We start from the raw sequence: 21,498 nt of genomic DNA, 5'->3' as shown, positions 1-21,498 counted from the left end.
TACTGGGCCAATTGATCGTAATCAGATGCTAGTAATCATATACTAAAATTGAAGCTGGCTAAGGACTTTCACCCGACGTTCCGTTTAATCATAAGCAATAAGATTTCTGCCTATCGGAATGAGAAATTAATCACAGAGTACGACCACAGAGTATTGATACGCGCAAGGTAATTATGATCCTGCGGGTGTAATACGCAAAATACGAGGGATTGAAACGACACAAAAACTGAACTCCCCGCAGTGGAGATGTCTTTTGTGCTGACTGCAGGACTAGTCTGCGCTTTCTTGGAGAATAGAAGAAAAGGAGAAAAAAGGACAGACAGGAGAAGAAATAAGTTGAAATCCTCTCAGTTCCCAATGGGTGCCATGTCCACCCTGAACGTAGTCGTCGTCAGCTTCTTGCTGCCAGCGGGCATCTTCTGGCAATTGAAGATCTCCACGTCGATCATCCTGATTGTAACATTGTCTGCGTTTCTCTCTTTGGTTTCCCTGGTGTACTGGAAGCTCTATCTGTGGCCCTTCTGGTTCAGTCCTCTCCGCAAATTGCCCGAACCGCTGGTAAGTCCAAATTGCATGAGATCGCTATACTTAGGAATCAAAACACTAACAAGTATGATATAGGGTGGTCACCGTTTTCGCGGCCATGTGAAACTGGTTCCGAACGAGCGATCGGGCATGCCTCTGCAAGAATGGATTAACAATGTATCCAACACTGGGCTGATCCGATATCGCATGCGCTTCAACAAGGAGGTAGTATTTGTCACCAGTCCCAAGGGTCTCTCCGAGGTCCTAGTTCAGAAGAACTACGAGTTCGCCAAGCCGTATAAGTTGCGACTAGGGCTGGGTCGGATTCTGGGGATTGGATTGATCATTGCCGAAGGCAATGAACATAAGGTATGCACTCGTTCTTTGCGAGAAGAAGCAATAGATGAATTATAAAAGGTTAACAATGTCAATAGACGCAACGCAAAAACTTGATGCCTGCCTTTTCACACAGACACATCAAAAACCTCTATCCCATTTTCTGGGAAAAGTCCGTCGCGCTGGCCAGAGTACTTGATGAAGCCGTCGTGCAGACTGCGGATCATTCGAGTAAACTATCGAGTAAGGTCTTCGATGTGACGGACTGGCTGGCACGGGCAACCTTGGATATCCTGGGCGCGGCCGGATTCGGGGAGGAATTTGACACACTCCATAATCCAGACAATGAGATCTGCCGTGCCTACCGGGGCGTGTTTGAGCAAAGACCCCCTCAAGGCATTCTGGCCATGGGCATATTCCTGTTGCGTGAGATGGTCATAACCGCTCTGGGTCTGCCGCGCCGTGACAGTATCACCAAGGCCACCAACGTATTGACAGGCGTGGCACGCCGGCTGATCTCCAACAAGAAGGGCAGCGCCGAAAATAGCGACAGTGACGGACGAGATATAATCTCTGTCGCGCTGGCGTCGGGCAATTTCACAGACTCAATGCTGGAGAACCATCTGTTGACTTTTCTGGCGGCTGGACATGAAACCACGGCGACATCAATGACCTGGGCTCTCTATGCCTTATGTTTATACCCGGAGATCCAAGAAAAACTACGCACAGAGGTTTGCGACCGACTGCCGCCCATTTTGGACGATAGTTCACGGACGCCGATGACGGCCGAACTCCTGGATAGTCTGCCATACTTGCATGCCTTCTGCAATGAAGTCTTCCGTCTGTACCCGCCTGCCGGTCTCACTCGACGGGTAGCGTTGAATGACACCTCCATCCTAGGCCAGTTTATTCCCGCAGGCACGGAGATCGTGATCTCACCTCGCGCCCTGAATGTGTCGCGAGAATTATGGGGTGAAGATGCGCACATCTTCAATCCCGATCGATGGCTCGGGCCAAACATGGCCAACACTGGGGGTGGCCTGACGAACTTTTCCTTCATGACTTTTCTTCATGGTGCGTATTCGTTATTAAGTCTTGTGAGTCTCGCTTATCTGACCCAATCTTTAGGTCCACGGTCTTGTATAGGGCAGGGATTTGCCCGTGGGGAGTTCGCCAGTCTTGTCGCGGCGCTGGTGGGCACGTTTGAGATGACGCTGGCGCAGGAATCGGAGATAACCATTGAGACCGGGTTGACTTCACGGCCCAAGGGCGGATTGCGGGTACGGTTTTATCGCGTATGATATCGCGTATGATAGAGAAACTTGAGGATAGATTTCTGAAGAGTAAGGATTTCCTGGGAGTGGTGGAGATGAAGACAAAGTAAGCTGAAATGTTTGGGGAAAGAGGTCTACTAGCTGGAGGAAAGCCTGCCCAAGCGCAGACTTCCGCAACGAGATCAGGCAGGCTCGGATATTGAAAACAGTAGATGAGTCCACGCTGAGTTCGTTCTATTTATGCGACAGTAACAGGCTATATAGACTACCGAACAATCATAGAAAGCAGTTCACTCTACCTCTTCCATAGGTTGATGCGGCGAAAGAGTCGACATGACATCCTTTCCAAAATCCTGCAATTTCACCCTAATCCAATCTGGGAGCGCTCTTGTCGGTGGTGAGATGTAAGCTGTGGCAGGCGTCATCTTATTCTGCGCCCGTCCGCTCCAGAGAATCTCAGCGACGACTGAGGCAACATCACTGGGCCGCAAGAGCGGGACAGAGTCGGGCATTTGGATGCCGCGGAACATTTTAGTCTTTACGGCCGAGGGCGACAGACACGACATGCGCACCGCAGGTGCCTGATAGATATGACGGAGTTCTGTTTGGAGGCCCTCATAGATAGTCAGCGCGGCTGCCTTGGTGGCGGCGTAGTCCACCACGCCAGCTGTAGCCAAATGGGCTGTCTGCGATGCGAGTATTAGGAAGTGACCGTGATTCTGCGCGACCATGGAAGGAAGGAATGTTTGCACGGTCCATATCAGACCGAGGTTGTTCACGGAGAATGTCCTAGAGAGGCTTCAGTTAATCGCTTCCAGGAAGCCCACATCAAGAGTTTCTTACAATTCAATGTCTTTTTGGGTCGCCTGGAGCAAGGGTTTACCGCGACAGATGCCCGCATTAGCCACCACACAGGAGGGTGCGCCAATCTCCCTGGATTAACATGAGTTTTCCCGAAGCATAGAATGGGGGAAGAACACCACGCACTGACGAATAGTGTTGGCGATTGATTCCATATCGGTCCGATTTGTCACGTCGCATCGATAAAAGTGCACGCATTTTGCTAGACCAAAGATCAGCCACGGCACCAAGATCATCAATTCAGAAAGTGCTTACGAGCATCATAGGTCAAAGGCCGGATGTCGAGCACGATGATGGTAGTCCCACGCTCGGCCAGCTTTTGCACTGTTGCCGCACCAATGCCATCTGAGCCCCCCGTCACGAGCACGATTTCCTTTTTCCAATCAAATGTAGCCGAAACGCCGTTATTCAGCGCTCGACGACTAAGATGTCCGTTGATCTGGTAAGCCCCCCACAGTAAACTCAAGGGGGGAGGATCTTCCAGGCGGGGGCCGACAGCAGGGAGGCATAATTGAAGAAAAGCGCCTGAAGATCAGGAGCCATTGCGAATCAGAAGAAAAGACTTCAATGCATATGCAGTGAGACCAGAAGGCCTCGCAGGCATATTTTATACTGCAGAACCATGTAGCCCCGCGCGAGCTACTGGGGGATTTTGTTAGCGCAGTATCAGCCTGTCACAAATGTATTGAACAATGTAACTCTGTAAGCACGAGACTAGCGCGCCTTTGGCGCTCCGCCTCGTGTCTAGATTGGGTCAATTGCCTTCTGGCCCTTGTCCATCGCACATTGGCAAGTCAAATTGGTTGCGCGCTAGAAACTTAGTCACGTAAATCCACTCCAAGGTTGTATTCGATTGTGATGTGGTTGTCTTCATAAGACATTAGAAAAATTGTAAGTCGCGAATGTTGAAAAGTGAATAATTCAAGTGAAGAGCCTCTCTATCAATTGTTGGAAGGACTATAGAAAATAGTGACGTCATTTTAACATACATGTTGTCAGTGGTAAAGTACCACTAGAGCCCGTTTGGACAGATCCACAGGAGAGAAGCTTACTAAGAAGCAAGCCCCTGAGCCCAGACACTGTGCTGTCTTCGGCCGCCTGGGCCATTTGAGGGCAGGTTTGCGACTGGTTCTGTATTATATCACTAAGATGTAGCTTGGATGGGGGTACATGCGTTGTAAGTCACTGTTTGTGCTATTTGGTATGTACCGAGTAGGCCCCTAGATCGTCACTTCGACATGGGAGTGGTAGGCGGAAGTGATACCTTACAGATCCTCAGGCCTACCCTAATCCCTCTTGTTTTACTTGATTGTTTCTCCGACCGTAATGCTAAGATTTGGCTATAGTCAGAAAATCCCCCGGTGCCTAGTTCTTATATCGTAAAATATAGGATAGTTACATAAGATAACTAGGAGATGTTTAGTTTACTATCTGATTCAATAGAGGGAAACGACCAGAAAGGGACTTCTAATAGTACCACGTGTAGACTTCCGCAAAGCCTAACTTTAGGCCTAGACTGCGACATCGCCCGTCCATGGGCACCTCCTAGGTGCCCATCGCCCGTCCACGGGCATGCCTATCGCGGGCACGCCCACTATGTCCACCGTTATATAAAGTTGTCTTAAATATATATAAAAATCAGATATATAGTAAATTATACTATCTATATTTATATATATCTCATTAAAAATCCGGAATTATGATTGTAAATATGTAAAAAATACAAATCTAGTTGAAATATTTTGAAATGTGTCAATACTGCTTGGGAGCACAAGTTGGGGGACTTCTTATCACGTGCGTGATACACGACTCCCTTATGATTTAAATTGCTTCGCTTCGCTCCGCAATTATGTTATTAATAAGTGGCCCATACGTGAATTACTACTAATAAACGAGGTCTAGAGAGACTCGAGGTGGCGTAGACCACAATAGGATATTAGAGCCGGATGGTGTGGGGTAACGAACCTCCCGAGGTCATAATGACCTAAGTGACATTTACTTATCAATCAGCTGATCAGTAGAGCTTCGCTGCTTGTATTTTATTAAATCGACTTGGAACACATCATACCTGAGACCATTTTATCAAAGGAGAGACCAGCTGCTATACTCACTTCAGTTACAAACCTCAACAGCCATGACGTTTGGTGCTGTCATCCGACCTGGAGTTATCAGGCCTTTGTCTGTTGTCAAAATTAGTCCCATTTCACGGGTTTGCTATCACAATATCCCACAATCTAGTTCTACAAACGGAACTCCTCCCATCTACTTTGCTCCCTCATTCCCTGATGATTTTGCATCATCGTCTTTCGTCCTGGACGGGCGAAAGAAAGCAAACGAAGCCCATAAATGGGATGAAAAGCAAGCTACTTTGAGTGAGGCTGCGGTATTTACCCCCTCCCATTGAGTCCAATTACCAGAGGAATTATCATCATTAGAAGAGCGCTTCCGCTGAGACGTCATTTTTAGGTTAAGGCTGATCGAGGTGACATTAAGGTGAACGAACAGCCTCAAACCAAGACTTCAACGATGGAAAATAGGGAGCCCGAATTGGATGAAATGTAATTTTGCAGGGGGGTTTTGTCAAGTGTCTAGATACATACTCCGTACCTCCAGGACTGATCCGAGTTGTCTATACAACCCAGTCTTGCGGAAATGGCCTTTGAACCTCTTCGCCTTCAATATTTAAGTGTTTATCTCGCCAATCTTCGTTAAAAAGTGATTGCAAAATCCAGGTTGAATGAACTTGATTATTTAATAATAGGTCTAGTATAGTCTCTGGATAATTTTTGTTAATTGATTAACCGAATTTGGTTAAGCACTGCACTTCCACAGCTCGAGTCTGCCATCATTTACGTGGTGGTTGGCTCTAGCTTTTTCCTGTTGAGCCGGAAGTATTTACCCAACTATCAATTTCACGCCCATCAATTACTCATGGTTAAAGCCATCAAATTCAACTGATAGAACTATGTATTTATTCTGGTCTAAGCAGTTTGACAACACATGAAGCCGGTCAAAGCCGCCGCTTTAGCCACCATCAATATCTACGAGGCTTAGACCTCATTAAAAACATCTAGAGGGCCGCTCTCGAGCGGCCCTTATCGGCCCTTATCGGCCCTTATTTGTATAAAAAAGGTTGACCTTTCCTAATTTAGATATATAAAAGTGCTAACTTATCACTTTAAATTACGGTTATTTAATAGTGTTCTAGTTTATATATTAGATTTATAGTCTATTTCTTTATTAGCATCGAGAAACTTTATAAAATTGAGTTATATTACGATAAATTATAGTAGGTAATAATAATATTATATGTTATTAATTTTAGATAATAGAGTTATAGAATTATATATTTATAACTATAGCTAGACTTGATTCCAAAAATTTATTTACCAGCCCTTAGCTCCTAGGGACCAGTTCTGTCATGCTGCTTCGAATGGTCCTCTTGATGCAATCGTGTCTTGCTATATCCAGGGATCTCTTCAAACTGGAGTATTTCAGTCTGGGATTCACCACAAGTGCATCAACAATCGAGAAATGTCCACCCTTGACCGCCAACATCAATGGATCCTTAAATCATCGATTTCTGATGTTGCCATCAATTTGGCCATGGCGTAATAGTGCCTGGACCATCTCCAAGTCGCCACCACGGGCAGCAATGCAGGGAGCAGTGTCGTGACATACGATCGTGCTTTGACTGATGTGCAGACGTGCGCCTTGTTGCAATAATAGCCTGACCACATCGTGATGGCCGTGTGCGGCTGCTCGACAGATTGGCGGATCTATTAAAGCCCTCCCATTGATCTCTACGCCACCAAAATCCAGTAGACAAGAAACCGTGCTCACGCATCCATGCGATGCGTCAATCGATATTGGAGAATGACCTGCAATCCAAAGGTTCAAGTCGATCCCTGGCACCCCAAGCAGCGGTCATAGGAGCACGGTATCCAATCTGGTCGCGGCATGGTGTAGAGATGTAGACGGCTGAAATCCCCCACAGCCTACAATAAAATTAACATTGATATCTTGCTCAGCCAACAGCCTTTCGGTGATCTCGTCGCATGACGAGTAAGTAGACAGCCAAAGACGGCGTGTTGCCATATTTATCTTTGCAGTCCACGCTGGAAAGGGGGTGGCTCAGGAGCAAGTCGACCGGGACGATTGAAGCGACGTGCCCAGGCCTGCGGCGAATGGCCTGAGCCATCCCGTAGATCAGGGTCGCTGCCACTAGAAATTAGCAGATGCACGAAGCCTATTCTGCCTCCGAAGACCGCTAGGTGGAGCGCCGTTCGGCCGTGTTTGTGTTTGACGTCCACTCTGACGCTGGGTTGTTCCCGGATGCTCTTGACGGTGGAGAAGTTTCCATAGTGGATGGCATACGACAGGGCGCTGTCGCGCGCTTGATTTTGGATGTTGATGCCTAGGTCTCGACGATTGAGCAAGAGTTCACGCACAGCAGCGGAAGAGTATTTTAGCGCCCTCATTAAAGGAGTTTTGCCGCGGTAAAATGCATTGATGTTGGCATTGTGCTGGAGCAAAACCTCCGCAAGACCAACGTTGTCGTATTTGACGGCCAGGTGCAACAGATTGCTATTCTGAAATTTGGTCTTGTATTTCCAGATGTTGGGTTGCAGTCTAAAATGAAGGTTTTTGCATGATTTTCCGAGAGCAAATAATGCACTGCCGTCCAAATGCGACACAATCCACAGCAAAAGCTCGTTGGGCAGGTATATGAGGTCTGGCTGTAATTTGTTAGCTCGTCGGTATATTCAGTAAGAACGTATCGAAACAGACCATGATTGGACAGCAGGTTGGAGCTAGGAAGCAAATAAAATGTAGATGACGGTGAGGTGAGATGTGTGACAGTTGGATATAGAAGGCTATTATATACTCGCCTCGGCTAAATCCCGTGGTTGGCTAGGAGTGTAGCCCGTCACTCTGCTGAGATGCGTAGCAATCACACGGCAGCATCAACACCTTGACAACAATTTCATTCATAGGCGGAGTTGGAGAATCTCTGGATTCCAGCTCCTGGGAACGGGGAATCAGTTCCTGGTAGTGTGTCGATGGTCTGGAAGCCGAATCTATCTTAATACCCACTTCTCGCATCTAGCGCAAAAGCGTTGAAGCAAATAACAACCTGCACGCACTTCGAAATGTATGGAGGCAACTCGCAATTTTGCCGACTATGCTACTAACAACTATAGCCAATCCTTTTACCAATGCATCGTCGTCGCAATCTACAGACACAAGTGTAGCTGATTTGGGCAGTAGTGATCTGGAATTCTATCCCTTCTCGCAGGGCATTGATCGGCCCATACCGGCGCATATTGTATCCGAATGCATTCTTCGACGTATCGAGTGCCTCAACGAAGGCTTTGTATACCAGCAGCCACACAGCCATTAGGTAAGTAGACTATAGCGATGGTATATAAAGCTGGTGAGGGAACGCTGCGGAGATTGTCCAACACCAACTCCTATCAGAAGCATTTTCTGCCTTTTTCCACCACCTCAATGTCTACCATGTTGCCTTGGAATCCGTTTATTATTTGTGAGATAGAAGTCAGCCCCAATGGCGGTCCTGGCTTCTATTACGGGATGACGAAAAAAAGGTGCTCCATACAAAAACTCGATCAGACTTGAAGACACCAAGATAGGCCATCAAAAGCTAAACACTGTCGCCCTGTCAAGTTTGCAATCCAAGCTCTGTGTAAGGTGGCGTAGGCAACGACAGGCCGATGAGGTTGGCCAGTAGTGGTATGAAGCAGCCGTCCGCAACCAGTCGCGAGTACTATATGACTCTAGAATTGCCTCTCAATCGGTTATCGTAAATCCGGGCCAGCGTTAGACCTCGCCAGCCTCCAGGCGACGCCCTGCATCAGACAACACTGACCGGTCACCACCTCACGGGCTCAGACAAGACACGCCGGTGCCCCTCTCAACCAGCTCCGAGCCGGTGCAATTAATAAATCCCTTTATCACTGCCGAAATGCTGCGGACCAACAGTGTTCCATGGCACGTTTCGCCGGCTTGACCAGCTATCCTGACGTCGGTCACTAATATCTGGGCGGGTACGCTCCGGAGTCTTAGTTTGAGCGAAGAGCTCGAAAGCATCCACTATGTGCTTTGTTTGGCTGAAGATGAGGAACAAGCCCACGAGTGCGTATTGGTACGCTGCGACCAGTGCCGAGCGCTTTCCGTTCTGTCCTGCGCGGAAGAGTGGCTGGAAAACCGACGTACAGGATTTGCCATATCATGCTGCGTGTGGTAAGTATAGATGATCTCAATTCTGTAATGCCGGGATGCTGATGAATGTAGCCGAAACGAAGGAATGCTGTAGTTCAGAGGTATCGATTGCTTGTTTTCTCAGAGGGGGACACGAGGCTATATATATACACAGTGAAGGCATCTACTTGCATCATGTATCTCTTCCACGTAGAAAGAACTGGAAGCTTCTTGATCTGCAACAGCCTCATATCACAACAGAAACCCACAGAGAAGCTCCCGCCAGTCATCTTTGCTATAAGAATCACGGTATAAGATATTCTACTCACGCTACGTGGCTGCTTTTATAACAGGATTAAATGAAGATGCTTGAACAGTAAATATAAAAATCTTATTAGAGATTGAGCACTGCAGTGGGGTCAAATTATTGTTCACGTGCTCCATTCCGTTGTGCCCAACCCCGCCTCGCTCATAGAATTTACCAACCCCTAACCCTTTTTGGCATAGCCCGGTCCACATTTGCGGACCGCTGGCTTCTCCCGGTATGTAGATCAAAACCTTAGAAGACTTCAAGGCTGCTTAAGGCAGCTTGCTTTTTAGGGTGCTAGTAAAAAAGAACAAAAAAACAGTCGCCTTTCAGGTGTATCACATTCACAAGTCGATCCTAAATACTCCAAGTCTAATGGAGAACCAACTTTAATTCCTCGGTAAGCTCATTATAGCGTCTTTGATCATCCAAAATACCACCCACGCAGATCGGAACCAGGGGAAGAGTCAACTGAGTCAATGACGCAATGGCTTTGCTGCATTCATTCAAGCGGTCCTCAATAGTTGGTAGGACGTCTGGGGGCGCAGCAGTAGCATTCGACAAGACCATGGCGAGAATGTCTTTCTTTCCAATTATGACCCCCAAGAGAATTCGATGGACATCGGCGAACTATGAAGTTTCAAAGCTAAGCAAAGGGGGAAGAAAAAAAGAAAGAGAGAAAGGAGGGGAAAAAGTAACCTACAGCGCGATACATCTCACAGATCTCCTTTTGCATACTTTCATTTATCGCTCCTGCGACCGCTTCCTGCGAGTTTGAAAGTACCACAACCTCGTTCTCCGCGGCGGTGGTGATCAACTCAAATCCGCCGTAGACATCCTAGGTAAACACTGAGTCTTCCGGAATAAATCCCAAGAGTCTGAGGTGAAACCCACCGGTAAGAAGTGATCCGCTGTCCAAGTAAAGATATCAATTGCAGAGTTCGCTGTTAACGAGGATAAAGCCATCATTATATGCAGAGTGTTTGTTAGAGCCGTAGCTGTGGCTGGAACGCCGGCAGCAGAGGCGACGAGCACGTCTAGCGACAGGGCCGTGAGGATGGCGCGGAGGTTCATGATGATGTCGTCGTTATTGGACTCTAGGTTGACCTGAGAAGAAGAAGGATAAAGGTTTATAAAAGAGGTTTTAAGGGACTATCAAGGAGTAAAGGTACGAAGGACACTTGGGCACGTCTGTAAGGGAACTTCCATCCCTTGCAGATAGATGTGTCTCGTGCGATAGGTAAGATCTACTACCACCGAGTATCTAGTTCCAGCGAGTGCGTACGTCTTGAATCGGAACTAGTTTCGGTTCTTCTATCTGAAAATTTTAGAAAGCATCTTGGCGTTGTGGGCTTCCATTGATGAAAGCTGCTAAACCACGAATCTTGAAAATAAATGAGTAGAGCGACAGCAAAGCGGCGTGGAATATGATTTACCTTTTTTCGGTGTATTTGCAATCTCATTATTACGTTGATTCGATTGAAGCGCTTGAGACCGACTCTCCGACTATCTCTTTCCACTACTTGAATTTTTGGGTTGACTTGGATCCGACTGAGAAGCTTATTGAGGCTGAGCTGAATCACATGTGCGATACATGGAATGCGGATTATAGTAATCTGCTCATCAAGCTCGAGTGTCTGAATTGACTCCTGGATACTAGTGATCAAAGTGTTATTGTTTGATGCATTATCAGTTGTCACGGCCAGTACCCGATCAACATTTTGATGTTGTTGGAAAGTTTTCAAGAGAACCGCGCTCAAATTAGCACCTGAGTGAGCTCCTTGGAGTGGCTGGAAGCCAAGTAAAATCTCACGATAGTTCCAGTCCTCATCAATGAAGTAGCCCGTGATAGCCATGAATGCTTGAGAGAAAGGGGATGTCCAACAATCTGATGCAATTGAAAGCTTTGCATTCGGCAAGAGACTTTGAAGGATAGTTTACTTTAGACGCGTTATTTATCGTGTCGTAGCGGATCAACTACTTTCTCCGATCGGGGCCGACGCGTTTAAGAGAGTAATTAAGAATAGCCGGTTAAGTGAACTTAGACTCTTTCACTAATATCGAAGTCTATTAGCTATTATAGAGACTAGGATTAATATTTAGATTAAGGTTAGGATTAAATAGACTGCGACATCGCCCGTCCATGGGCACCTAGGAGGTGCCTATCGCCCGTCCACGGTGGGCGGTGGGCTATTTGGATTTTCGAGTGCCCGTCCATAACGCCCAAGGCCTATAGGTATGCCTATCCCGGGCATGCCCACTATGCCCACCATTGTATAAAGTCACCTAAATGGACGTATAACTCGCTGACTTTACATAATAAATAACTGTTATTTGCACCTATTTTGCCAACTCTATATAAAATCGCGGTTATAATCTATAATATCTATAAATTTTACTAAAATATCTGAGTATATAAGAAACTAATATATATATAATACGACTTGAAATAAAATTTTAATCGAAATATATTATATTATATAGTATTTTTATTAACTTATTAAATTATACTATAGATATTATAGATTATAACCGCGATTTTATATAGAGTTGGCAAAATAGGTGCAAATAACAGTTATTTATTATGTAAAGTCAGCGAGTTATACGTCCATTTAGGTGACTTTATACAATGGTGGGCATAGTGGGCATGCCCGGGATAGGCATACCTATAGGCCTTGGGCGTTATGGACGGGCACTCGAAAATCCAAATAGCCCACCGCCCACCGTGGACGGGCGATGTCGCAGTCTACTAACATAGTAGAATAAATTACTATTATTTATATGCGTTTTGCCAACTCGATAGAAAATGTGATTGTTAGTACACAAAATATTTGAATCTAATTAAAATATTTTGATATTTAATAAATAGCTATCCTAAATATCCGAGAAAGACAAAAAAACCTTTTAATACTTATGATTAGTTAGTATTTTTATAAATCTATTAAATTATCCTATTATAGCTAGTGTGAGTAATTTAGCAGATAGAATATTATAGCCTAGTAGTAGGTTATAATATTTTATAGGAGAAGTAATATCTTATATAATATAATTATATAAGATATAATGTTAGAGGTAATACTTATTACTATAAGTGGCTTAAAGCACGCCACCGACGAGGAGTATAAAGCAGATTTCCGGAAAATCTGCCAGGTGACGTTAGAAAACCACCTCGATCTTGAACTGATCCTTGAGGACCCAGACGCTGGCTACTTCGTTCAACGAGGAATTCAGATTGGAACCGCCCGTCGCTTCCTACGTGATATAAAAGAATGGGCTACTGTGATAAAATCAACATGCTACTTGATTAGGGCACCGGAGAAATTCTCGATGATTCCGAACAAGTTTAACAGCTATCTTTTATACCCCAAGGTCTGTTTAGCTCCACATTATTTTAGGAGCCGGAGTTTCTGTGCGTCAAGGCGTTTGATTCATTTTGGCTTGGGGCCTTAGTATTTTACAACTGGAAGACGCGTGTCGCACGCATTGGCCCTCAAACGAAAGCCAGGGGAATAGAGAATGAAATGCAAGTGAGCCAATCGAAAATGAACCCAGATGACTAATACTCGGAATACGAGAGATGGTGTAAGGGCGGGAATCATTAGCCGGATTCTTATTTGGATAGTACAAGTATATCGGCCAATCATATAAGTTGAAGCCCACGCAGAATGAGTCGATCTGAATAAACTTGAATATAGTACATCAGAGAGACACAGCGTAGCCCCAGAGGCCTAATTCACTCCGTTCCTTCTTAATTGGATCGCCACTCGACTTTGAATTGATTGAAAAACACCTGGTTATCATTAATACGCGCGCTTGACCAGGCTATATCGGAGAAGGTCATGTCTCACAGATCGGGGAATTCTTGATTGGCTCATTGTTAGGTGCAGCCATAGGGATCCTCACAGAGTATCCCCGTCTTGACACAGGAGTAATACGGCTCTCCTTGACCCGCAGTGCAGCCGTAGGGATCATTGCAAATATTGCTCCGCTGGCACTCGTATAGTTTAGGACAGCCCCCTTCACAGCCGGAATTAGAGGGCTGGGCCATGAAAAGGCCAGCTTGGAGTGTAATCAGAAGAAGCGTGAACCGCATGGTGGATTTTGGTGTAAAAATGAATGAGATAATTCTTACTTACACAGGGATGAAAAGGGCGACCTATAAATATTATGATAGAAGCAATGGGCTGCTGAGCTCGGGAGCAAGTTTGACCGAATCCTGCATAGTGTGTAACGTAGCGGTCGATCATTACTGGTGTGCCTATCTGTTGTACAAGCTGTGCAACCATAGAATGCAGGGAGAAACCAAGATTCTTCAAAGCTTAAGATGCCTTGATAGGTGTAAGAGATCCACTTGCGTGGATCGATAACCCTGGCGATCAACTAATTATTGAAATTCATTACTCCACACGAGCGATATCTATTGCACACGAGATTATACAATGCTTCGTTACCTGAATTATTCTGGGTGGGTCAAAGGTGGCGATCGAGTGATAGATTCTGTTGATCAATAAGTTAAGAGCGCCAAGGAAGATGTGGAGAGACTTCATTTCTAAGCTCAGAAAATAGGGATAAGTTCATCCCCTGTAGTTAGGTTGGGACGGGAACCATTGGTTGAGGCTTGACACGGCGAGGTCAGCTGGATCCTTAGAGCACATGACTTACGTCAGAATTACATACTGAAAGATGGGATACATATGCTCGCTGGCTATTTGCGTGAGCAGATGGGTCGATCACAGAGGCACAAAACAACAACACCCACAGGGTGAACGTGCCGTGTATAGTGTGGTAGGCCAGGGCGATCTAACTGAGATACAAAAATTTCGCATATCGCAGCCATGCGCGAGCGAGACTGCTGAAAAGAGACGAATTCGCGAGACGAAAGGAGTGTGTAAATTCTAAGTGCTGATGCTATCCGCGAATGCTAGTTGTGTCCCCGAAAATGAACGCCTTGTTGCTAAGGCCTTGATTACCTGGTCGTCGCTGTATCCCCACTAGTTAGTTAACTAACTAACTAACGTATTCGGTAAGCGAGCTGGCCATGTAAGCCAGCTGGCCACCTCACCCAGCCCATTAAATTCAACTTGATTTATCTCAACCAAAACACCATTAAATTAATTCAATTAAATTGATTTATCTATCTGGACAGGTTTCTCTTCTATGTCCCGGTAATCTGCATATTCCACACGCTCGCCCGGCCCGTGTAGCTGGCTGTAAACCCTCCGAAACCCGCTCACGATAGGTATTGATACGCGCTACTTGGGCCTCAAATGGCTCTGAACGTAGCTCACGAACCTCCTGAACTGAAAGATCTCCTTCGTGATCTATATGCCTTGAAGATCGGGTCCGCTTTTGCTTCTTCTTCTCGTTTTCAGCGCGTAATTCCTTATTTTCTTTAGCGAGTAGTATAGCACCTTGCATTGTGAGACGGAAGCCTTTCACAAGTTGGTCTAATGCACGATCTGACGGGCTTGGAGGACTTCGAGATCTTGTACGAAGTAAAGCTTTGATTGAGGAAGCCTGTCGACGTAGTTCTTTCTCTGTAGCTGGTGTTTTTGGTGTGAAATTCCGGCTTGATTCGCTACCCCGGCTTGGAGGGGGGTTGGGGTTCGAAGATAAATATTCAGCTTCGAGATCACTCGATCAGGTGCAAAAGGTACTAAACCAGCTGCTCCGAAGCTATTTTTAATAGTCTCCGATTTAAAAGCTTCAATTCGTGCGAGGGGGTATGCATCGAGGAAGTCAAGTTTATCGATATGGTTGATCCCGTTCCGCATTTTCATTTCAACCAGCCGACCATATGATCGCTTTAACACAGCAAAACAACCGATATCCAGGGGTTGTAAAAGATGAGAGGAGTGCGGAGGCATACAAATTGGTATAACCTTATTTTGCTCGCAAATTTCATCGAATTTAGGGGTCAAATGGCTTCCATGTCCGTCGAGTATTAGGAGACGATACCTCCCCTTCGTACGCGAAGAAGTGCTAGGAATAAAGAGCTTTTCAAGCCAACGAAGTCCAATTTCATCAGAGGTCCAACCGTTCGGACTAACTTCAAATCGCCAGTCATCCGGAAGGCCATCAAACCATGATTCAATAAAGACTTTGCCTTTAAAAATGATACACGGAGGGAGGGCCCAACCCGACGAATTTGTACACTCAATAGCAGTCACCCATTCGCGATTTCCAGGTTGTAAAAGCGAGCGTCGACCGTAGAATTCGCTCCTTGTTATCACCTTCGCAGTAGCGATTAGCCCCATTGCGAAACCAGTCTCATCAAAGTTATAAACGTCATCGGGGTCGATTCCAAATTGAAGGATGGTATTTTGAACAAGTGTAAACCACTCTTGAATGATCTTCGGGTCTTCGCACTTCGCACGTTCGTAATTATAGCGTCTCGAGAATCGGGAGGAGAGGAGAGGGTGTCGTTTCACAAAGTTATAAACCCATTTTTCGCCGACCGAAATAACCGGGGTGGTTCCGCGTTGTTGAAGTAAAAGATTCGCCATTTCTCGTACAGTAGAAGGCCGGGGGGCAGATCCACGAGAGTCCATAGAAAGAATCCATTTTTGAAGAGTTTCCTCCTCGGTTTGTGTCAATTTCTGCGAATTTACGCGAGAATTCGCGCGATTTCTGACACCATTGAGGCGCGTAGTAAGGGTGGAACGGGGTACGTTAAATAGGCGAGCCACTTCACGAATTGATGAGATTTCTTGCTTTTGAAAAGCCTGAATAGCTAATAATATCCTACCCTCTTGCTCTATTGAATTTCGAGAGCTTTGAGAGCGAATTGGTGGCATGGTGGGTGGTTGAATTAATGAAGTGCTAATTAACGGACAATTTTGGGTGAGGTGGCCAGCTGGCTTACATGGCCAGCTCGCTTACCGAATACGTTAACTAGTTAGTTAGTTAACGTATTTCACTACCGAGCTGCGCACACCACCGAGCTGCGCACCCCACCCAAAACGCGTCCCTAAATTTGCACTTAATCAATTCAACCACCCACCATGCCACCAATTCGCTCTCAAAGCTCTCGAAATTCAATAGAGCAAGAAGGCAGGATCTTATTAGCTACTCAGGCTATTCAGAAACAAGAAATAAGCTCTGTTCGTGAAGTAGCACGCCGATTTAACGTACCCGAATCGACACTCCGGACACGCCTACGTAGCGTTCAACACCGCGCGACTTCTCGTGCTAATTCTCATAAACTGACACAAATTGAAGAGGATTCTCTTCAAAAATGGATTCTCTCTATGGATTCTCGGGGATCAGCACCTCGGCCTTCTATGGTTCGAGAAATGGCGAATCTTCTTCTCGAAAAGCGCGGAACTACCCCGGTCCTTTCAGTCGGCGAAAATTGGGTTACAAAATTTGTGAAAAGGAACCCTCTCCTCTCCTCCCGATTCTCGAGACGCTATAATTATAAACGTGCGAAGTGCGAAGACCTAAAGATTATTCAGGAGTGGTTTGATCTTGTTCAAAATACCATCCTTCAATTTGGAATCGACCCCGATAACGTTTATAACTTTGATAAGACTGGTTTCGCAATAGGGTTAATCGCTACTACGAAGGTGATAACAAGGAGCGAATTCTACGGTCGGCGCTCGCTTTTACAACCTAGAAATCGCGAATGGGTGACTACTATTGAGTGTGCAAATGCATCGGGTTAGGCCCTCCCTCCGTGTATTATTTTTAAAGGCAAAGTCTACTTGGAATCATGGTTCGAAGGCCTACCAAACGACTAGCGAATTGAAGTTAGTCCTAATGGTTGGACTTCAGATGAAATTAGACTTCGCTGGCTTGAAAAGCTCTTTATTCCTAGCACTTCTCTTCGTACGAAGGGGAGGTATAGGCTGCTAGTTCTTGACGGACACGGACGCCATTTGACCCCGAAATTCGATGAAATCTGCGAGCAAAATAGGATAATACCTATCTATATGCCTCCGCACTCCTCTCACCTTTTACAGCCTCTTGATATCGGCTGCTTTGCTGTGTTAAAGCGATCATATGGTCGGTTAGTGGAGATGAAAATGAGACGCTAAGTTAATCATATTGATAAACTTGATTTCCTCGATTTATACCCACTCGTACGAATCGAAGCTTTTAAATCGGAGACTATTAAGAATAGCTTCGGAGCAGCTAGTTTAGTCCCTTTTTCACCAGAAAGAGTGATCTCGAAGCTGAATATTCAACTTCGAACCCCAACACCCCCTCCTAGTAGGGGGAGCGATTCAAGCCGGAATTTCACACCAAAAACACCTGCTACAGAGAAAGAACTACGTCGACAGGCTTCGTCAATCAAAGCTTTACTTCGTACGAGGTCTCGAAGCCCGCCTAGCCCGTCAGATCGTGCATTAAACCAGCTTGTGAAAGGCTTCCGTCTCACAATACAAAGCGCTATTTTATTAGCGAAGGAAAACCAGGAATTACGCGCTGAAAATGAGAAGCAGAAGCAAAAGCGGACTAGATCCCGAAGGCATATTACTTCTGAAGAGGGCCTTTCAATTGAAGAAGCCTCTGCATTAATTTTGCAGCAACAGGGAGCAAGTGAAGCACCTCCCCCCGGCCCTGGCACCTCTAGAGAATCGGCTATTCAGCCACGTACTCGGCCCCCCCGGGGATGTGGAATATGCAGATTACCAGGGCATCGAAGGGAAACATGTCCAAATAGACCAATTAATTAGTTGAATTAATTTAATGTGTTTTGGTTGAGATAAATGCCTTTGAAATTGATCGGGTGATTTAGGTGCGCAGCTCGGTGGTGTGCGCAGCTCGGTAGTGAAATACGTTAACTAGTTAACTAACTAACGTAATCGGTAACGTATTTCACAAGCGGCCCGGCCACACAAGCGGCCCGGCCACCCAGCCCAACCCGTTAATTTTAAATGCATTTATTTCAACCAAAACGCCATTATATTAATTCAACTAGAGATTGGTCTATCTGGACATGTTTCTCGTCTATGACCTGGCAATCTGCATATTCCACACCCCCGGGGGGCCGCGTACGTTGCTGAATAGCCGGTTCTCTAGGAATACTAGGACCCGGGGGAGGTGCTTCACCTGCTTCCTGTTGCTGCATAACTAATGCAGAGGCTTCTTCAACTGAGAGACCTTCTTCAGAGGGTATATGCCTTCGAGATCTAGCCCGCTTTTGCTTCTGCTTCTCGTTGGCGGCGCGTAATTCCTTGTTTTCTTTCGCTAGTAAAATAGCGCTATGTATTGTGAGCTGGAAGCCTTTCACAAGTTGGTTTAATGCACGATCTGATGGGCTAGGTGGACTTCGAGACCTTGTACGAAGTAAAGCTTTGATTGACGAAGCCTGTCGACGTAGCTCTTTCTCTGTAGCTGGGGTTTTTGGTGTAAAATTTCGACTTGATTCGCTCCCCCTACTTGGAGGGGGGTTGGGGTTCGAAGTCGAATATTGAGCTTTGATATCACTTGATCAGGTACAAAAGGTACTAAACCAGCTGCTTTAAAGCTATTCTTGATAGTCTCCGATTTAAAAGCTTCAATTCGTGCGAGGGGGTATGCTTCGAGGAAGTCAAGTTTATCGATATGGTTGATTCCATTTCTCATTTTTGTCTCAACCAGCCGACCATATGATCGTTTTAACACCGCAAAACAACCAATATCGAGAGGCTGTAAAAGGTGAGACGAGTGAGGTGGCATACAGATCGGCACCACCTTATTTTGCTCACAAATCTCGTCGAATTTAGGGGTCAAATGGCTTCCATGTCCGTCAAGTATCAAAAGTCGATACCCCCCTTCGTACACGAAGAAGTCATCGGAATAAAGAGCTTTTGAAGCCAGCGAAGTCCAATTTCATCAGAGGTCCAACCGTTTGGACTAACTTCAAATCGCCAGTTATCCGGAAGGTCGTCGAACCAAGATTCGAGGAAGACTTTGCCTTTAAAAATCACACACGGAGGGAGGGCCCACCCCGAAGCATTTGTACACTCAATAGCAGTCACCCATTCACGATTTCCAGGCTGTAAAAGCGAGCGCCGACCGTAGAATTCACTTCTCGTTATCACCTTCGCCGTAGCGATTAACCCCATTGCGAAACCGGTCTCATCAAAGTTATAAACGTCATCGGGGTCGATTCCAAATTGAATGATCGTCTTTTGAACAAGATCAAACCACTCTTGAATGATTTTTAGGTCTTCGCATTTCGCACGTTCGTAATTATAGCGTCTCGAGAATCGGGAGGAGAGGATAGGGTGTCGTTTCACAAAATTTGTAACCCAGTTTTCGCCGACCGAAATAATCGGGGTAGTTCCACGTTGTTCAAGGAGAAGATTCGCCATTTCTCGAACAGTAGAAGGACGGGGGGCAGATCCACGAGAGTCCATAGAGATTATCCATTTTTGAAGAGATTCCTCTTCAATCTTTGTCAATTTATGGTTATTAGCACGTACTTCTCCTTGGTTTTGGTGGCCGCGTAGTCGATCTTGGAGAGTTGTGCGAGGTACGTTAAAACGGCGCGCCACCTCGCGAAGACTGCTGATTTCTTGATTTTTAAAAGCCTGGATAGCTAATAAGACCCTACCCTCTTGCTCTATTAAATTTCTAGAGCGTTGAGAGCGAATTGGTGGCATGGTGGGTAGTTGAAGAAGGAAGGTCTAATTAATTGACGTGTTTCGCGTTAGGTGGCCGGGCCGCTTGTGTGGCCGGGCCGCTTGTGAAATACGTTAAGCGAGTCGGCCATGTAAGCCAGCCGGCCACCCAGTCTAACATACTAAGTTTAAATGGATATATTATAGCCACAACGCCATTAAATTAATGCAACTAAATTCATTTATCTATTTGGACATGTTTCTCTCCTATGCCCCGGCTGCCTACATATTCCACAGGCTCGCCCGGCCCGTATAGGTGGCTGTAAACCCTCCGATACCTGCTCACGATAGGTATTGATACGTGTAACTTGGGCCTCAAATGGTTCCCCACGTAGCTCACGAACCTCCTGGACTGAAAGATCTCCTTCGTGGACTATCGTCCTCGTAGACCGAGTCCGCTTTTGCTTCTGCTTCTCGTTAGCGGCGCGTAAATCGCTCACTTCTTTCTCAAGTAAAGCGGCGGACTGCATTGTGATTTGACAGGCTTTTAAAACCTTGTTTATCGCGCAATTTAGCGGGCTCGGAGGGCTCTTTGATCTAGCACGAAGTAAAGCTTTAATTGACGAAGCTTGCTTTTGTAATTGCACGTAGTTCGAGGGCGTTTTTGGGTCCCAATCGCTCCCCCTACTCGGAGGGGGGTCGGGGTTCGAAGACGGATATTTAGCTTCGAGATCACTCGATTAGGTGCAAAAGGTATTAAGCCAGCTGCTCCGAAGCTATTCTTAATAGTCTCCGATTTAAAAGCTTCGATTCGTGCGAGGGGGTATGCTTCAAGGAAGTCAAGTTTATCGATATGGTTGATCCCGTTCCGCATTTTCATTTCAACCAGCCGACCATATGATCGCTTTAACACAGCAAAACAACCGATATCCAGGGGTTGTAAAAGATAAGAGGAGTGCGGAGGCATACAAATTGGTATAACCTTATTTTGCTCGCAAATTTCATCGAATTTAGGGGTTAAATGGCTTCCATGTCCGTCGAGTATTAGGAGACGATACCCCCCTTCGTACGCGAAGAAGTGCTAGGAATAAAGAGCTTTTCAAGCCAACGAAGTCCAATTTCATCAGAGGTCCAACCGTTCGGACTAACTTCAAATCGCCAGTCATCCGGAAGGCCATCAAACCATGATTCAATAAAGACTTTGCCTTTAAAAATGATACACGGAGGGAGGGCCCAACCCGACGAATTTGTACACTCAATAGCAGTCACCCATTCGCGATTTCCAGGTTGTAAAAGCGAGCGCCGGCCGTAGAATTCGCTCCTTGTAATCACCTTCGCTGTAGCGATTAGCCCCATCGCGAAGCCGGTCTCATCGAAGTTATAAACGTCATCGGGGTGGATTCCAAATTGGAGGATTGTT

At 46.0% G+C, this 21,498-nt stretch overlaps 9 protein-coding genes across 9 annotated transcripts; 5 read left to right on the top strand and 4 right to left on the bottom strand.

The window, feature by feature from the left end:
• Positions 1–357: 357 nt before the first annotated feature.
• On the top strand, positions 358–2,162 carry N7517_000237 (cytochrome P450; the record flags this gene model as incomplete). The annotated part of the gene is made up of 4 exons (XM_056717967.1): positions 358–558; positions 622–894; positions 960–1,935; positions 1,990–2,162. 4 exons carry the CDS (start codon positions 358–360, stop codon positions 2,160–2,162), a joined length of 1,623 nt encoding a protein of 540 aa, XP_056582102.1.
• A 263-nt stretch (positions 2,163–2,425) lies between these two features.
• On the bottom strand, positions 2,426–3,539 carry N7517_000236 (uncharacterized protein; the record flags this gene model as incomplete). The annotated part of the gene is made up of 5 exons (XM_056717966.1): positions 2,426–2,924; positions 2,979–3,068; positions 3,123–3,198; positions 3,252–3,418; positions 3,493–3,539. 5 exons carry the CDS (start codon positions 3,537–3,539, stop codon positions 2,426–2,428), a joined length of 879 nt encoding a protein of 292 aa, XP_056582101.1.
• Positions 3,540–4,942: 1,403 nt separating this feature from the next.
• On the top strand, positions 4,943–5,558 carry N7517_000235 (uncharacterized protein; the record flags this gene model as incomplete). Its single annotated transcript, XM_056717965.1, has 3 exons — positions 4,943–4,952; positions 5,015–5,379; positions 5,463–5,558. 3 exons carry the CDS (start codon positions 4,943–4,945, stop codon positions 5,556–5,558), a joined length of 471 nt encoding a protein of 156 aa, XP_056582100.1.
• Positions 5,559–7,096: 1,538 nt separating this feature from the next.
• Positions 7,097–7,790, bottom strand: N7517_000234 (uncharacterized protein; the record flags this gene model as incomplete). The annotated part of the gene is made up of 2 exons (XM_056717964.1): positions 7,097–7,735; positions 7,788–7,790. The coding sequence occupies 2 exons, from the start codon at positions 7,788–7,790 to the stop codon at positions 7,097–7,099; spliced, it is 642 nt and encodes a 213-aa protein (XP_056582099.1).
• Positions 7,791–8,417: 627 nt separating this feature from the next.
• Positions 8,418–8,748, top strand: N7517_000233 (uncharacterized protein; the record flags this gene model as incomplete). Its single annotated transcript, XM_056717963.1, has 2 exons — positions 8,418–8,605; positions 8,631–8,748. The coding sequence occupies 2 exons, from the start codon at positions 8,418–8,420 to the stop codon at positions 8,746–8,748; spliced, it is 306 nt and encodes a 101-aa protein (XP_056582098.1).
• A 4-nt stretch (positions 8,749–8,752) lies between these two features.
• On the top strand, positions 8,753–9,027 carry N7517_000232 (uncharacterized protein; the record flags this gene model as incomplete). The annotated part of the gene is made up of 2 exons (XM_056717962.1): positions 8,753–8,820; positions 8,859–9,027. The coding sequence occupies 2 exons, from the start codon at positions 8,753–8,755 to the stop codon at positions 9,025–9,027; spliced, it is 237 nt and encodes a 78-aa protein (XP_056582097.1).
• Positions 9,028–9,112: 85 nt separating this feature from the next.
• Positions 9,113–9,302, top strand: N7517_000231 (uncharacterized protein; the record flags this gene model as incomplete). Its single annotated transcript, XM_056717961.1, is given in 2 exon segments — positions 9,113–9,260; positions 9,271–9,302. 2 exon segments carry the CDS (start codon positions 9,113–9,115, stop codon positions 9,300–9,302), a joined length of 180 nt encoding a protein of 59 aa, XP_056582096.1.
• A 595-nt stretch (positions 9,303–9,897) lies between these two features.
• On the bottom strand, positions 9,898–10,599 carry N7517_000230 (uncharacterized protein; the record flags this gene model as incomplete). The annotated part of the gene is made up of 3 exons (XM_056717960.1): positions 9,898–10,155; positions 10,229–10,363; positions 10,420–10,599. 3 exons carry the CDS (start codon positions 10,597–10,599, stop codon positions 9,898–9,900), a joined length of 573 nt encoding a protein of 190 aa, XP_056582095.1.
• A 253-nt stretch (positions 10,600–10,852) lies between these two features.
• Positions 10,853–11,381, bottom strand: N7517_000229 (uncharacterized protein; the record flags this gene model as incomplete). Its single annotated transcript, XM_056717959.1, has 2 exons — positions 10,853–10,909; positions 10,995–11,381. 2 exons carry the CDS (start codon positions 11,379–11,381, stop codon positions 10,853–10,855), a joined length of 444 nt encoding a protein of 147 aa, XP_056582094.1.
• Positions 11,382–21,498: the final 10,117 nt, after the last annotated feature.

This window comes from Penicillium concentricum (assembly GCF_028827145.1).
Source record: "Penicillium concentricum strain IBT 3081 chromosome Unknown utg000001l_segment0_segment0, whole genome shotgun sequence".
NCBI lineage: Eukaryota > Fungi > Ascomycota > Eurotiomycetes > Eurotiales > Aspergillaceae > Penicillium > Penicillium concentricum.
The sequence above is the reverse complement of the archived record's forward strand: the minus strand, read 5'-3'. Positions and strand labels throughout refer to the sequence as shown.